Source organism: Bombina bombina, chromosome 11 (assembly GCF_027579735.1).
Source record: "Bombina bombina isolate aBomBom1 chromosome 11, aBomBom1.pri, whole genome shotgun sequence".
Lineage (NCBI taxonomy): Eukaryota > Metazoa > Chordata > Amphibia > Anura > Bombinatoridae > Bombina > Bombina bombina.
The window spans coordinates 61,806,579-61,823,304 of NC_069509.1; the positions used below are offsets into that span (position 1 = coordinate 61,806,579).

At 35.9% G+C, this 16,726-nt stretch overlaps 1 protein-coding gene across 1 annotated transcript; it reads left to right on the plus strand.

Annotated features, from left to right (window-relative positions):
• The first annotated feature begins 1,818 nt into the window (after positions 1-1,818).
• MSRB1 (methionine sulfoxide reductase B1) lies at positions 1,819-11,281 on the plus strand. Its single transcript, XM_053695010.1, has 4 exons — positions 1,819-1,964; positions 5,306-5,448; positions 6,630-6,744; positions 10,732-11,281. The coding sequence occupies exons 1-4, from the start codon at positions 1,910-1,912 to the stop codon at positions 10,761-10,763; spliced, it is 345 nt and encodes a 114-aa protein (XP_053550985.1). The 5' UTR covers positions 1,819-1,909; the 3' UTR covers positions 10,764-11,281.
• Positions 11,282-16,726: the final 5,445 nt, after the last annotated feature.

The window sequence follows — 16,726 nt, forward strand, 5'->3', positions numbered from 1 at the left end:
TTAGCTTAAGTGTAGTGTAGAAGACAACCCAAAGTATTGATCTAGGCCCATTTTGGTATATTTCATGCCACCATTTCACCGCCAAATGCGATCAAATTAAAAAAAAACGTAAAATTTTTCACAATTTTAGGTTTCTCACTGAAATCATTTACAAACAGCTTCTGCAATTATGACACAAATGGTTGTAAATGCTTCTCTGGGATCCCCTTTGTTCAGAAATAGCAGACATATATGACTTTGGTGTTGCTTTCTGGCAATTAGAAGGCCGCTAAATGCTGCTGCGCATCACACGTGTATTATGGCTAGCAGTGAAGGGGTTAATTAGGTAGTTTGTAGGGAGCTTGCAGGGTTAATTTTAGCTTTAGTGTAGAGATCAGCCTCCCACCTGACACATCAGACCCCCTGATCCCTCCCAAACAGTACTCTTCCCTCCACCACCCCACAATTGTCCCCGCCATCTTAAGTACTGGCAGAAAGTCTGCCAGTACTAAAATAAAAAGGTATTTTAAAAAAAAATGTATATTTTTTTAGCATATTTACATATGCTGATGTGTAGGATTCCCCCCTTAGCCCCCAACCTCCCTGATCTCCCCAAACAGCTCTCTAACCCTCCCCCTCTACCTTACTGGGAGCCATCTTAGGTACTGGCAGCTGTCTGCCAGTACCCAGTTTCTGCAAAAAAATGCCTTTTTATTCATTTTTTTTTTCTGTAGTGTAGCAACCCCCCCTCCACCTCCCAGATCACTTCGATTTTTATTTTATTTTTCTTTTACCCAACTTCTAATATTAATTTTTTTCTGTAGTGTAGCCGTTCCCACCCGCATCCACCCCGTGCACGCGCCTGCCCCCGCCCCCTTGCACGCGCGCGCCCGCCCCCCGGCGATCCCAACCCCCTTGATGTCACATGGCCCATCGATGGCCGCCCACCCACCAACGATACCGGCCATCGATGTCCGGTGCAATGAGGACTACAGAGTGGCTCTCTCTGCATCGGATGGCCAAGGGGGGGTTATTGCAGGATGCCTCGATATCGAGGCATCACTGCAATAATCGGAAAGCGTCTGGAAGCGAGCAGGATCGCTTCCAGCTGCTTTCCAGACCAAGGACGTACGCCATACGTCCTTGGTCATTAACTGTATTTTTTTTTAGGCCGTATGGCGTACGTCCTTGGTTGTTAAGGGGTTAAAGGGACATGAAACCCTATTTTCTTTTCTTTCATGATTCAGACAGAACATACAATTTTCCAATTTACTTATGTTGTCAAATTTACTTCATTGTCTTGGTATCCTTTGTTGAAGGAGAAGCAATTCACTACTGGGAGCTAGCTGATCACATCAGGTGAACCAACGACAAGAGACATATATTGCTGCTCCATAGCTTACCTAGATATGCTGCCTTTTCAACACATTAAAATGTTGTATAAAATTGCGTGTTGTCTGAATCATTAAATATTAATTTTGACTTTACTAAGCCCATGCAGCTCTTCAGTGTTACAGCTTAGCATACAATTAAAACCAAAAGTAATTACATATTTTGTAATGGAAAACGAAGAACTAACACATTGGTAGACCATAGTATTTAGGTAATGTGATGATTAACATGTGAAATTGTGAAACAAATATTCAGGGTTTTTTTTAACGTAGTTAAAAAAGATGAATTAAACAGTGAGTTCTACGCAGAATATATAGATTTGCCAATCAGCTTTAGTTACTACTCCACTTTACATCAACAGAGCCTGCTGAGCATGTCACGTGGTACACGCTTGCCCCGCCTTGCTGCGACGTAGGCAGCCCCAGCCGACTCTAGCAGGTTCTTTACTAGAGAGTCCCAGCTTGTGTGTCAGTCTCCTTGAGGTGGTGGCCGGCGAGGATCAGTTTTAGTAGTTTTGCGGTTTCTTATTTCCTACGACATGTCTTTCTGCTCCTTTTTTGGTGGGGAGGTTTATAAAGATCACTTCAAAAACGGTAATGTCTGTCCAGCCTGGTACAGTATATATATGTGTGTGTGACTATTTGTATTATGTGTGTGTGTGGTCAGGTATTGCATAACTAAGTCTGCACAACACATAGCAGTGATACTATGTAACGTATTCTTGTTACTTTCTTATACAATACGTATGACACTACAGCTCTATATTAGAGAGGCATTTAGTTTAAATTCAGCAATATTGGCAAAAACTGCAGAGTGAGACAAAAATATCCAGTTCCATTGCAATTCCCCAGCTCTGATTCACAAACTTCCTAGAAGTTATTTATAATCAATAAATCAGAGCCCTTAGATATCATAGAGGATGGAGATATTTTCCTCACTTTATAGATGAAGCTTACCAAATGCTTTGTTATGGGGATAATTCACTAATGTGAGAGAGTGCTCTCTAAGACAGGCAGTGGATATATTTGTTTTTCTTTCCTTAGAGGGGCTAATTAAGTTGGTATTGAATCTATGTCACTGTATGTTGATAGATTTGTATGTAGTACAAGTTATGGCTGTATGTAACATTGTTGCACTCTGTGACCCCTGCAGTATTGTGTTGCATAAGCTTTAAAGACCAGGGAAGTTTCCTATTCAGTGAAAAAAAAACACTGCTGTCACCACTGCTTATGCAATACAAACTCATATTAGATCAGCCCTGGAACTTACAGAATTTTCCTTTTGGCTCCTATTTCTTGATTATTTTACATGTATGTACCTGTTCTATAGATACAACATATTTATATATTCTTGTAGTGATACATTAATAAAAATATGCTGTTCAATCTCTTTAGATAATTCAGGTAGCTCTAAATTTCAGCAAATATGGCTATTCCCTCACAAGCTTTTCTGAAAACACTGGCTCTGCCTAAAGCTTTTCTCTATTAGGAGTGATGCCCAGTGTATTCTGACTACTAGTGTGTCATTTATTGTAGTTGGCTGAAGTTTTGGGTTTCCATGGAATTATATTGGAGCTCACCCAGTTCTTAGAACTCACGGTGTCCTATTAATATTATGATATTGTGAGTATGTAATGCTGGGGATGAAAACTCTATGCCACATACAATTCAGCTGTAGTTCAAAGGGGCATGGAACTCAGATTTTCATGACTCAGATAGAACAAGCAATTAACAAAAACAAAACTTTATCATTCACTTATGTTAAATTGGTCTTTTGTTAATGAGCATACCTAGGTAGGTACATGAGTATGTGAGTGGCTTGAGCGTCATATGGCAACAATGCTTTCAAGGATGTAACATTGTTATACATTGTTGCAAACACTATTGCTATAACGTGCGCATGATGCCTTCCTGAGCCTACGTAGTTCTTCAATAAAAAATAGCAGATTTAAATGGGGGGACTTTTGTTTGTTGGTGTTTTTTTTAGCATTACATGTTCTATTTAAATTACGAAGGTTTAATTCTGACTTTTTGTCCTTTTTAAAAGGGACATAAAACTCCAAAAAATATTTTGTGATTCAGATGGGACATATAATTTTTAAAAACTTTCTAATTTGCTTTAGTTTTTTGGTATCCTTTGTTGAAGATGTAGCAATGCGGTACTGAACTCTAGCTGAAGACATCAGGTGAGCCAATGACAGAAGGTATACATGTGCCCCCAAAAATCAGCAGCTAGCTTTATGTAGTGCATAAGCCTACCTAGGTATGCTTTCCAACAATGAATACCAAGAGAATGAAACACATTAGATAACCGTAAGTATATTTGAAAGTTGTTTGACTACCAGATCAAGACCCTGTTAGGGCAACCCAATCTCCAGACCTGAACCCCATTAAAAACCTGAAGAAGATGGATAGTCACAAGTCATCAAACAAAGCCAAGTTTCTTAAATGATTGCACCAGGAGTGGCATAAAATTATCCAACAGCAATGTGAAAATGTGGTGGAGATTATGCCAAGACGCATGAAAGTTGTGATTGAAAATCAGGGTTATTCCACCAAATATTGATTTCTGAATTCTTCCTAAACTAAAACATTAGTATTGTGGTGTTTAAAAATGAATATGAACTTGTTCTTTGCATTATTCAAAGTCTGAAAACACTGCATCTTTTTTGTTATATTTTTTCCAGTTGTCATTTTCTGCAAATGAAATGCTCTAGAAATGTTGTTAGTAGTTTAAAGAATAAAACAAAAATGTTCAATTTACTCAAACACATACCTATAAATAGTGAAACCAAAGAAACTGATACTTTTGTAGTGCTCTAACTTTATTCCAGAGCTATGTATTTATGTGTGTATATATGTATATGAGACGGCACTCACAGCCGTAAATTAAAGCTTGGTTTGCTGTGTAAAAGGACCAGTGACTGCCGCCTCGTTGCTTGCTGTATTTAACCTGTCTGGCACTTAAACATTTCTGAAAAAAAAGAAACTTCAGTTACCCAGCGATAATCCCACAGCTTTGTAAATGTTAAAAAGCACAAATTCTGAAATAAAAAATCTCCTACCGCATAAAACCTAATTATATAAAAGTATTTTTTGGTTGGGTAGTTTATTTTTGGAATTTCCATGCTTATTAACATTCGATTGTGAACTTAATGCACGTTTTGTCCCCCCCCTATCCAATATATGTATATAACTGTTTACTAAATTAGCAGGAATTGTGTAATGTTTGTGCAATATCTGTTAGTTACATAGTGACTGTACTTTTGGAAGTTATGTCTACATATAAATCCGTGGAGGTACATAACTTGCACATCTCTAGTCTAACCGCAATTTGAAGACATTCTGTGTAATTTTTATCCTGTCTTATGTAACCTTTATGTTATAACTTTGAAAGGTTGCGTAAATTAACTCATACTGCTGTTAGGGCATGAGCAAGAATTTGCGTTTGCATCCGTTATAGAAGCGCATGCCGAATTTGGCCACAGGCAGTGGTATACGGGTATTTTCAGCATTTGATTTATTAGTGTAATAATATTTGTGATGCAGTTTTACAGCAATAAATCTGGTGCTGAATATAGCAGAAGGCCATAGACCTATTAGTGTCACTACACACTATTAAAAATGATCATTCATAAATCCCTTCAGCCTGTGATATAATTGCTGAACCCCCAAAAATGTGCTCCAATCTCTTTGTATCCTTAGTTGAAAAGCATTCCTGGGTAGGCTCAGGAGCATCAATTTATTACTGGGAGCTAGCTGCTGATTGCTAGCTGCACATAAATGTCTCATCTCATTGGTTCACTAAATGTGTTCAGCTAGCTCCCAGTACTGGATTGCTGCTCCTGCCATAAAGGATACCATGATAATGAAGTTAACCATTACTTTGACTAACACTAGACCTTTCCATTGTAAATTATTCTTTGTCTCCTCAGGAATCTATGTATGTTCTAAGTGTGGATATGAGCTATTTTCCAGCCGTACCAAATTTGAACATTCATCCCCTTGGCCGGCGTTCAGTGAGACCGTTCACGATGACAGTGTGTCCAAGTACTTAGAAAGGCCCAATGCGTTTAAGGTAAGAGATGTCATGTGACCTGTTTAGAATCTGCTAGTTAGTTGATACTGAGAGAAGGAAACGCAGGGACTTCATATCACTGTGGGTTTGTTTATCACAGAACAGTTAAAGGGACGGTAAATGCCTTGAGATTGTAATATAAAAAGTTTATTTATGCATATTACATCTGCTTTTTAGTATACATTATTTATAACCCCCCCCCTTTCCAAATAATTAAAGTTTGAAAAGTTCTACGAACTCAAAGAGCACATGGTTGCAGTCACAAGCCTATCACTGACACATATCTGTCCCTACTGGGCTTCAGCAGAGATGATTAGAAAAGAACTGCAAAACAAACCATGTTTTGATTAAAAAAAAAGCAAACAAAAATGTACTTTAATGATCCCCCCCCCCTTTAAGGGATATTGAACTCTAAAGTTTTGTCTTGTTTATTGTGTTCCTTATGGCCCATTACACGTGCTGTCATGTATTTGTTTGCAGATGTGTTCTTTACCTTTATTTTGTTGTTAGAAACAGCTGCTTTTGCCTGTAGAAACCACTACATATTCTGATAGTATGAATAACATATTCTCTCTAGAAAGCCATGTAAACCTGAAACACTAGTACTAATTAATCTCCCAGTGGGGCATGAGAACGAAGAATATATATTTTTATATTGGAAATAGCTGGTTGTGCTCATTGAACCCCTTTAGCCATAATTAATATTTCAGTTCCTAACTATAGGCGGCATGTTTACACATAGCATTAGCAGGTTTGCATTACCCAGAGGCTCAGCCCATTTTTATGGGTATGTCCTTAAGAAAAACAGCTATTTCAAATATGAAAGTATACACAAATTAACAATTTCCCATACATTTAATAGTCTGCAGTAGGTATATCAAGTCATTTTGTAAAACATTAAAGGGAAACACATTTATATTATAGTGTCCTTTTAATGAGAAAAATGGATTTATTTTTATTTTCAAATTTAATTGCAAATCTGCCCAAAATACTGGCTGGGTATGGCCAAGAATATAAAATGAAAATCAACAAATAAAATCAGTTTTAAATGCTGAGTAAACATATAGAAGAAACAAGTATAATTTCCTACCTTTACAAACTGTAGTTTGTGCATCAAATGAGAAATACAGTCTTTCTACCCATTTTTCATGTTTGGTATCCGTGTTTTTTTTTTTCTCTAGGTCTCATGTGGAAAGTGCGGAAATGGACTGGGTCATGAGTTTATAAACGATGGCCCAAAGAAGGGTCAGTCGCGCTTCTGAATATTCAGCAGCTCGCTTAAGTTCGTACCCAAAGGTAACCGCCTTGTTGCTTCATCTAGCTACAATAGCCAAACCATCTGTATTCATCAATTTAACTTGTTTCCAATGGGGAAAACTGTATTTCACAATCAATTTTATTTATGTTGTTTGAAAGCTGTGCAAATGTAGAAGACTGACATTACAATTAATTCAGTATTTATTTATTTATTTTATACCAAAGTAAAGTATGACTTAATTTGCATATCCAATTATTCAGGCAGGTTTGGGCAGAAACAGCAGAAATTCTCACAGCATCAAATCCACTTAACCTTTCATCTTTCTAAAGTCCCCACATTGAGTACACTTAGGTTGTAATGAAAATATGGATTATAACAATAATTGGTGACCTTGTAACATACAATAGATAAATTATATATTTTCCTTTTGTTTATTTTGTATGTGCACTAAATGAAGGTTTCTCTTGTTCAGTGTAGATGCAACCTCCAAAGAAAAATGTGTAGAAAGTACACAATAGCCAAGTTCCGTAAGCAAATTGGAAAGGTGTCAGGAAGAACCGTACTCATGTATAGAATAGCTATAACTTAGCTCTCAGTGTATATGCCCATAAAATACATTCTCAACACGTAAGGTTGAATTTAAAAAAAATGTATTCAGGGAACATACAAATCACTCTGGTACAAGGAAAACTTCAGTTACCAAAACTACCAACACAACATCAAGACACTGTTAGCAAATACAATGAGTGGGGAAGTAGTTTGTTAGAAATCCCGACCGTGCTGTGACGTTCAGTCCCAAGTGTCCAATCCGATGTACGTTTTGCCAGAAGATGTCTGGCTTTTTCAAGGATACTGTTCTCTCTATCTGTTGCCTTTTTATCCATCTAGATTAGTTTCCCATTGACTGAGTCACTACCCCACAACTGTTGTGATTCAATATATTCATATGTATGCTATAATCTTATTATGGAAAATACTACTAAAATTTATGGATCAGAAATGATAAAATACATGTTTCAAAGCAACTAAAACCATAATATTATATGTGCTAATAAACAATATATTATGCTGAAAACTTCACCCTGCATTTTCCCACTCATGAAATCTCCCTAAAGGGCAGAAACATAACTGGAACTCGCTGGGCCCCAGGCAAACTCTGTGAAAGGGCCCCATACAAATAGAAGATGCATATACATAAGGGCTAGCTGTATATATTCAGCACTATACAAGTAGAACATACATAAGAGCTAGCTGTATATATTCAGCACTATACATGTAGAACATACATATACATAAGAGCTAGCTGTATATATTCAGCACTATACAAATAGAACATACATAAGAGCTAGCTGTATATATTCAGCACTATACAAGTAGAACATGCATATACATAAGAGCTAGCTGTATATATTCAGCACTATACAAGTAGAACATACATAAGAGCTAGCTGTATATATTCAGCACTATACAAGTAGAACATGCATATACATAAGGGCTAGCTGTATATATTCAGCACTATACAAGTAGAACATGCATATACATAAGAGCTAGCTGTATATATTCAGCACTATACAAGTAGAACATGCATATACATAAGAGCTAGCTGTATATATTCAGCACTATACAAGTAGAACATGCATATACATAAGAGCTAGCTGTATATATTCAGCACTATACAAATAGAACATACATATACATAAGAGCTAGCTGTATATATTCAGCACTATACAAGTAGAACATGCATATACATAAGAGCTAGCTGTATATATTCAGCACTATACAAATAGAACATACATAAGAGCTAGCTGTATATATTCAGCACTATACAAATAGAACATACATATACATAAGAGCTAGCTGTATATATTCAGCACTATACAAGTAGAACATGCATATACATAAGGGCTAGCTGTATATATTCAGCACTATACAAGTAGAACATGCATATACATAAGAGCTAGCTGTATATATTCAGCACTATACAAGTAGAACATGCATATACATAAGAGCTAGCTGTATATATTCAGCACTATACAAGTAGAACATACATATACATAAGAGCCAGCTGTATATATTCAGCACTATACAAGTAGAACATACATAAGAGCTAGCTGTATATATTCAGCACTATACAAGTAGAACATACATAAGAGCTAGCTGTATATATTCAGCACTATACAAATAGAACATACATATACATAAGAGCTAGCTGTATATATTCAGCACTATACAAGTAGAACATGCATATACATAAGATCCAGCTGTATATATTCAGCACTATACAAGTAGAACATACATAAGAGCTAGCTGTATATATTCAGCACTATACAAGTAGAACTTACATATACATAAGAGCCAGCTGTATATATTTAGCACTATACAAGTAGAACATGCATATACATAAGAGCTAGCTGTATATATTCAGCACTATACAAGTAGAACATGCATATACATAAGAGCTAGCTGTATATATTCAGCACTATACAAGTAGAACATGCATATACATAAGGGCTAGCTGTATATATTCAGCACTATACAAGTAGAACATACATATACATAAGAGCTAGCTGTATATATTCAGCACTATACAAGTAGAACATACATATACATAAGAGCTAGCTGTATATATTCAGCACTATACAAGTAGAACATACATATACATAAGAGCTAGCTGTATATATTCAGCACTATACAAATAGAACATACATATACATAAGAGCTAGCTGTATATATTCAGCACTATACAAGTAGAACATACATATACATAAGAGCTAGCTGTATATATTCAGCACTATACAAGTAGAACATACATATACATAAGAGCTAGCTGTATATATTCAGCACTATACAAATAGAACATACATATACATAAGAGCTAGCTGTATATATTCAGCACTATACAAGTAGAACATACATATACATAAGAGCTAGCTGTATATATTCAGCACTATACAAGTAGAACATGCATATACATAAGGGCTAGCTGTATATATTCAGCACTATACAAGTAGAACATGCATATACATAAGGGCTAGCTGTATATATTCAGCACTATACAAGTAGAACATACATATACATAAGCAATAGCCACATGGAAGAAACTATTTTGCTGGAATTTGCAGCTGATGCTTTTGTTGTTCATCAGATGTCTTGGAAATGTTTTACATGAACCTGTTGCCCCTATATCCCCAGATATCTTTAAGGCTTAATAGTTAACTTTATAATGCAGCACTAACTGGATATCTGCATCTTAGTCCTTGATTTGTGAACTTGTATGTGAGTTCATAAATATCACAGATCAGCATGTACATTCCTGGAAAGATAATTTACATTTTAAAGGTATATTCATGCGAGATATGATATATTTAAAACACAAATTAACAGATTAGCTTGATGTACATGTGAAATATATATATATATATTATATTATATTATATTATATTATATTATATTATATTATAATATATATGTGTGTGTGTGTGCGTTCTATGGCATTATGAAGTAGCCGGGTGGGGGCAGTGTAATATTTTATAATTCAGCTATCCAAAGCACAAATTAGTTGCATAACATAAAATTTATTTAATGATAATTTGTGCAATAAAAATGTAATTTTGTTAATATAAATACATGTGTCCTAAGCATCCCTATCACATTGCTTCTTTAACCTTTTCCCGCCATTATGCTGTTGTATTCCGTCACAACGGCGCTGGGCTTTAAAACCGTTATGACAGAATACAACGTCATAGCCAACGGCTGTCCTGAAGTCAACTGCGCTTGCAGGATTTGATCGCAGTCTAGAGCGCGTTCTTAGCGTCATAGGGACAACCCCAGACCTGATCCCATAATTGAAATCTCGCAATCGTTTGCACAATCGCGTGATTTCAATTTGTCTACATCGGAATGTTGACCACTAGCAATGCTTGTAATAACTTGATTGAAAAAAAAATACTTTAGTTTTTCTCTTGAAAATGACTGTAAAGGTATTTTTTACATTTTTTTTTTTTTTTTTTTCTTTCTTTCTACAGACAATGTTGATGGGGGAGCAAAGCGAAACTAAAAAAACTGCAGAAGGCCTTATGTCTCGGCAGGCCTGAGCCTTTCCTGATGCGCCATCACTGGATGAATCACTCGAGATAAAACCGTTAAGGACGTCTGGGGTGAGGAGCTGTATGTGATGGTGTCAGATGTGGTGCGAAGTCTCTGCTGAGGAGCCTATAGCTACACCTGTAATTTAATCTGATTCACCTGCATCATTTTATTCATCACCATTTTTTGGGGATTTTAAACCAAATAAAAATCATATAGGAAAACAAAGCAGAGAAAGGGCGCCTCCTAGTGTAGCCAATAAATCACAAATGGAGGATGAGAAAAAGAAACATATTAACAATGTTGAAAGGCAGAGATAATGCCTAGGAGAGTGTGCTGGGAACTTCAGTGTCCCAGTAAACTGTGCACCGTGCCGTGGCTGCTCCTCCCAAAATCAGAAAGATCTGTAGTTTGAAAATATGTGGAAAAAGAGGGCGACCCCTAGTGCAAATCAATTATGGAGATATACTGAGTATCTACTTATGATAACAAGGGAATACTCACAAATTGTATTGCACACTGTAGTGCAAATGAAGCATACTAGGTATATTATGGTGACCTAGTGCACATTTAAACCAAGGTAATGCTGCTGCAATAGGAGATGAACTCTAAATGGACTGCTGATGAACGTCAGGACCAAAGGAAGAAGACTCCAGTGTAGAAATGAGTATAAAATATTTAATTAAAAGAAATATAAAAATACACAGATCAGACAATAAACCTGTGTTAAATTGCTACGCGTTTCTAAGCGCTAACCGCGCTTTTTCCTCAGGCAAATGACTGGTCCTGACGTTCATCAGCAGTCCATTTAGAGTTCATCTCCTATTGCAGCAGCATTACCTTGGTTTAAATGTGCACTAGGTCACCATAATATACCTAGTATGCTTCATTTGCACTACAGTGTGCAATATAATTTGTGAGTAATCCCTTGTTATCATAAGTAGATACTCAGTATATCTCCATAATTGATTTGCACTAGGGGTCGCCCTCTTTTTCCACATATTTTAAAAATCATATAGGGCTGCAGTGATTTTATTTACTTTCCCACAATGCACTTTGTTTTAAAGGTATAAACCTCCCAAAAACGTGTATTACAGGTTTACAGAGAAAATCATTATCTATGTTGTGAAATGTTTAATCCCACTGAAAAGAAATCTATTTTGTTACTTTATTGAGTACTCCTCATCAGTGGATACTGGTTAGTCAAAATAACTGTTATTTTTGCACTTTTTATAGGTCAGATTGCTGTATTGAATTTTTTCTATTATTTTACTTGGGTTTACTTTGCTTGGAGAAATATGGGATTCTGAACTATTATGTTGTGTGTCATCGAGGGCCAATATAGTGAAATAGTTACATGCTCCCAACAAAGAGGTGAAACACATGGGTAAAGTTCAACTCGGTAGCTGCAAAGAACTTCTAGTCCTGAGCAGAAACTGCTGCAAAAGCCAATCAGCTGGTTTATGTGACTATCGCTGCTGATTAGGTGGCAATTTCCGCTCAGGACCAGCAGTTCGCTGTTGCTCCTGAGTGATATTTTACCTATGTATTTAACACCTTTAAACACCTAGATTTGTAGGGCCAATGGTGCTAAAATGTGCACACTCTAACGAATCAGAGAATGTATTTATTGCACTATAATGGCCCTTTAAATGTTTAATATATTCTGAGCAGAGTTTAAAGGGAAATGATACCCAATTTTTCTTTCTTTCACAATTTAGAAAGAGCATGCAATGTTAAACAACTTTCTAATTTACTTCTATTATCTAATTTGTTTCATTATCTTGATATACTTTGCTGAAAAACATATCTAGATAGGCTCAGTGGCTGCACATAGATGCCTCGTGTGATTGGCTCAGCCATGTGTATTGCTATTTCTTCAACAACGGATATCTAAAGAATGAAGCAAATTAGATAATAGAAGTAAATTGAAATGTTTAAAATTGTATTCTCTATCAGAATCATGAAAACAGGTTTTGGGTTTGATGTCCCTTTTAAACCACAGTATTAGTTCTCAATGATGATTGGCACATTTCATACAGCTGTTTTAGTTCTTATTGGTTGATATGCACAATATATGAGAAACGTTCACAAGGCAGAAAAGTGAAACATAACTTCACACTGCTTGGGAACTAATAAGCATTTCATCACATTTTCAAACCTAAGGTTTTACATATAGCAATAAAAATAAATGTGATTTCCATCATATTTTTTTTTTAAGCGTAATATTCCTTTTAGAGAGAATTTTGTCTAGTCTTGTGTAAATTGTAGAAGGTACCTGAATTTTTAAGTATTTTTCTGTTTCTGGCAATATTGCTAATTGTTTTGTTTTTCACATGATCAACAATAACTGTAACTTCTTAAAACATTTATATTTAATATACCTCAGTGGCATTTGCCTACACACACAAAACCAAGGTTCTAAAATGGATTCTTATCACAATATGTCAAAGATCTGTCTGTGACCTGTATTAAACTGTAATATGACCTCTGTGTAAATCGTTCTACAGTATAATCTGTCCAACAATAAATATCAATCTTATTTATATAGTAAGACTTTATTTCTTATATGCGCAGTTCCGTGTTTATTTTTTGTTTGTTTTTACATAAAACCATGTTTAGTGTAAGTTTGTCAAAGCCGGAGAGATATTGTGCAGCTTTGGTCCAACGTCGCAGCTCCTCTATACATTACCATCTAAATCACAGACCACTGGTTTATAAACATTTTCAGACTGCAGCACATTTGTCATGGCACATCTGGGTATCTAATTTGCTTTATTCCCTTGGTATCCTTTGTTGAAAAGCAGCATACCTAAGTAGACTGAGAAGCAGCAATACACAAATGGGAGCTAGCTGCTGATTGGTGATGCAGTTCTATATTTAAAGGGACACTAAACCCAATTTTTTTCTTTAATGATGCAGATAGAGCATGTAATTTTAAGCAACTTTCTAATTTACTCCTATTATCAAATTTTCTTCGTTCTCTTGCTATCTTTATTTAAAAAGCAGGAATGTGATGCATAGGAGCCGGCCCATTTTTGTTTGAGAACCTGGGTTATGCTTGCTTATTGGTGGATAAATGTAAGCCTCCAATAAACAAGCGCTATCCATGGTGCTGAACCTAAAATGGGCTGGCTGCTAAGATTTACATTCCTGATTTTAAAATAAAGATAGCAAGAGAACTGTATAATAGCAGTAAATTAAGAAGTTGCTTAAAATTTCATGCTCTATCTGAATCATGAAAGAAACAATTTGGGTTCAGTGTCCCTTTAAGATTATTATTTATAGAGCTTATTCAGAAAACTCACATCTCTCCCTATTCTTAAAGGGACACTGAACCCAAAATTTTTCTTTTGTGATTCAGATAGAGCATGCAATTTTAAGCAACTTTTTAATTTACTCCTATTATAATTTTTTTCTTCGTTCTCTTGCTATCTTTATTTGAAAAAGAAAGTCCAGACCTTGGACAGCACTTGTTTATTGGTGGATGAATGTATCCACTAATCGGCAAGAACAACCCAGGTTGTTCACCAAAATGGGCCGGCATCTAAACTTCCATTCTTGCTTTTCAAATAAAGATACCAAGAGAATGAAGAACATTTGCTAATAGGAGTAAATTAGGAAGTTGCTTAAAAGTGCTGCTCTATCTGAATCACACAAAAACAATTTTTGGGTTCAGTGTCCCTTTAAGCGAGTAACACAATCAATTGGATATATATATATAAAATTTAGTTTTTCATTTACAATCTTACAGGAGACTGTGACATCACAGTCTCATCAATACAATAGCACAATTAACATTATAAAGGGAACAATATCCTAATATTTGTTTTAAAAGATATATTCACTCTAGCCAGAAGAAGAACAAAAACAGAAAATCAAACCCAAGTCAATCATTGTTTGCCCCTTATTATCTAATCATAAAGGGTGACCTTTGTACCACTGAGATTTAAACATCTTCGTTTATACTGTGCTTTACTGTCTGATATCCATTTTAGAGGGGAGGAAAGGGGGGGGAAGGTTGAATAACCACTTTAACTCCAGATGATGTATGTGATACTAAAAATAAATAGCCCCAAATCACTCAGGGTTATAGCGTAATCTTAGGGCATCAAATCTTGTTATTCTAGCCAATAATCAGGGAACCGTCCGTGTAAGACCGATATCCAAAAAGAAAAAATCTCATTTATGGAATGAACTTACTATTTCTCTTTGTGTTCTTTCGGGATATGAAAGTGTAACCTTGCCCCCTTTAGCAAAATAAAATTTGACTCCCAATTCTTTTGTTATATTTGGATCATGCTGTTCTAACGTGATTTGATATTGTACTTTATTAGTGAATTCCTTCATGCTGGGACTGACTCTGGACTTCCAAGAGCGTGCAATTATATTCCTGCCCATAAGGATACAAGTACTTATCAAGTCCTGATTTGAGCTGACTACGCATCTGTTATATAGAGGAAAAAAATGTCTGATAAATTAAGTGTCTCCTTCCTTATCAGAAACGTATTGAGCCAGAAATTTATTTTTTGCCAAAATTTCTCCACTTTTGGACAAAACCAAAAACAGTGTTAAATCAGCCTTTAGGAGAGAGCATCTAGAACAAGTCGCAGTCTTCCATGGAGACCACTTAGATAGTTTTTCTGGAGTCAGATATACTTTATAACTTTCATATGAGCCTCTCTCAAAGCTTGCACATTAGTGCAGTTATGTACTACCGATAAGCTATCTCTAATATACTCCGCTGAAATCTCCGAGAACTCTTCCTGCCATTTATATTGTAGTCTCTCTAGATTTTCTAAAGCCAATTTTTGCTTTAACAGATTATACCAGACCGAAATTGCGGTAATCCCTGCTTTATATAGATGTATCCCTTGATCCACCTCTCCAAGTGACCAATTTCTGCCATGGTTCCTAATTAGGGAATTGTAATACTGCCTGACATGTAAGTAAGCATAAAAGTCTTCTACCGGTAATCCAAATTCTTGCCTAAGAAGTTCAAAAGATTTAATTGCACCTAAAGACAGATCTTCTAGTTGATACATATACATCAAACCCCTCTGTTTCCATTTTTTAAAAATGCTCGTGACCAGACTAGGAGCAAATTCTGCATTGCCCCAAATTGGTAGATATTTGGATAGCTGTTTATTCACACCTATTTTTTTTTTTTCAGCCAGGCTAATACAATGTTATATATTACTTTCCTATCTTTTATCACTTTTGGAATATCTTTCTTCTTTAAATGAAGTAACCCTGTAACCGAAGCTATCTCAACTGAATCATTTTCTATGTTAGCGTAGGACACCAGATTTTTTTCCCGTAATCCAATCACTGGCCACTTTCACCATACATGAAAGATTATAAAGTTTGAGATTTGGAAAGCTCAGCCCTCCCCATTCCTTTTTTTGCGATAATTTCCTTAGAGCTGGCCTTGCTTTGTTTTTGTTCTACAGGAACTGAGAGCAGCCAGAGTTGAACTTCTTTATATCCCTATCTTTGATAAGTAACAGTAGATTTTGACAAGAGGAACGAGATTTTTGAAGCAGGATTATCCTAAAGGGCCATAATACCCAAATGTTGAAACACTTGAAAGTGATGCAGCATAGCTGTAAAAAGCTGACTAGAAAATATCACCTGAACAACTCTATGTAAAAAAAAAAAAAAGAAAAATATATTTTACCTCAAAAATTCCTCAGTAGCCACATCCCATTGTAAAGGACTTCTAAGCAGCAAATCAGTATGTCTGTCCCTGGACAGCTAAGGGAGTGAGCTTTTGTGCACACTCATCTTATTTCCCTATTCAGTTTAAGGAAGTTTACTATGAAATCTCATGAGAGTTAAGTGAAATCTCATGAGATCACAGTAAAAGAGTTCATGACCTCAGCACTGTTGATGCTGATTGACTGCTGTTCATTTCTTAATTTTTTAATTTTT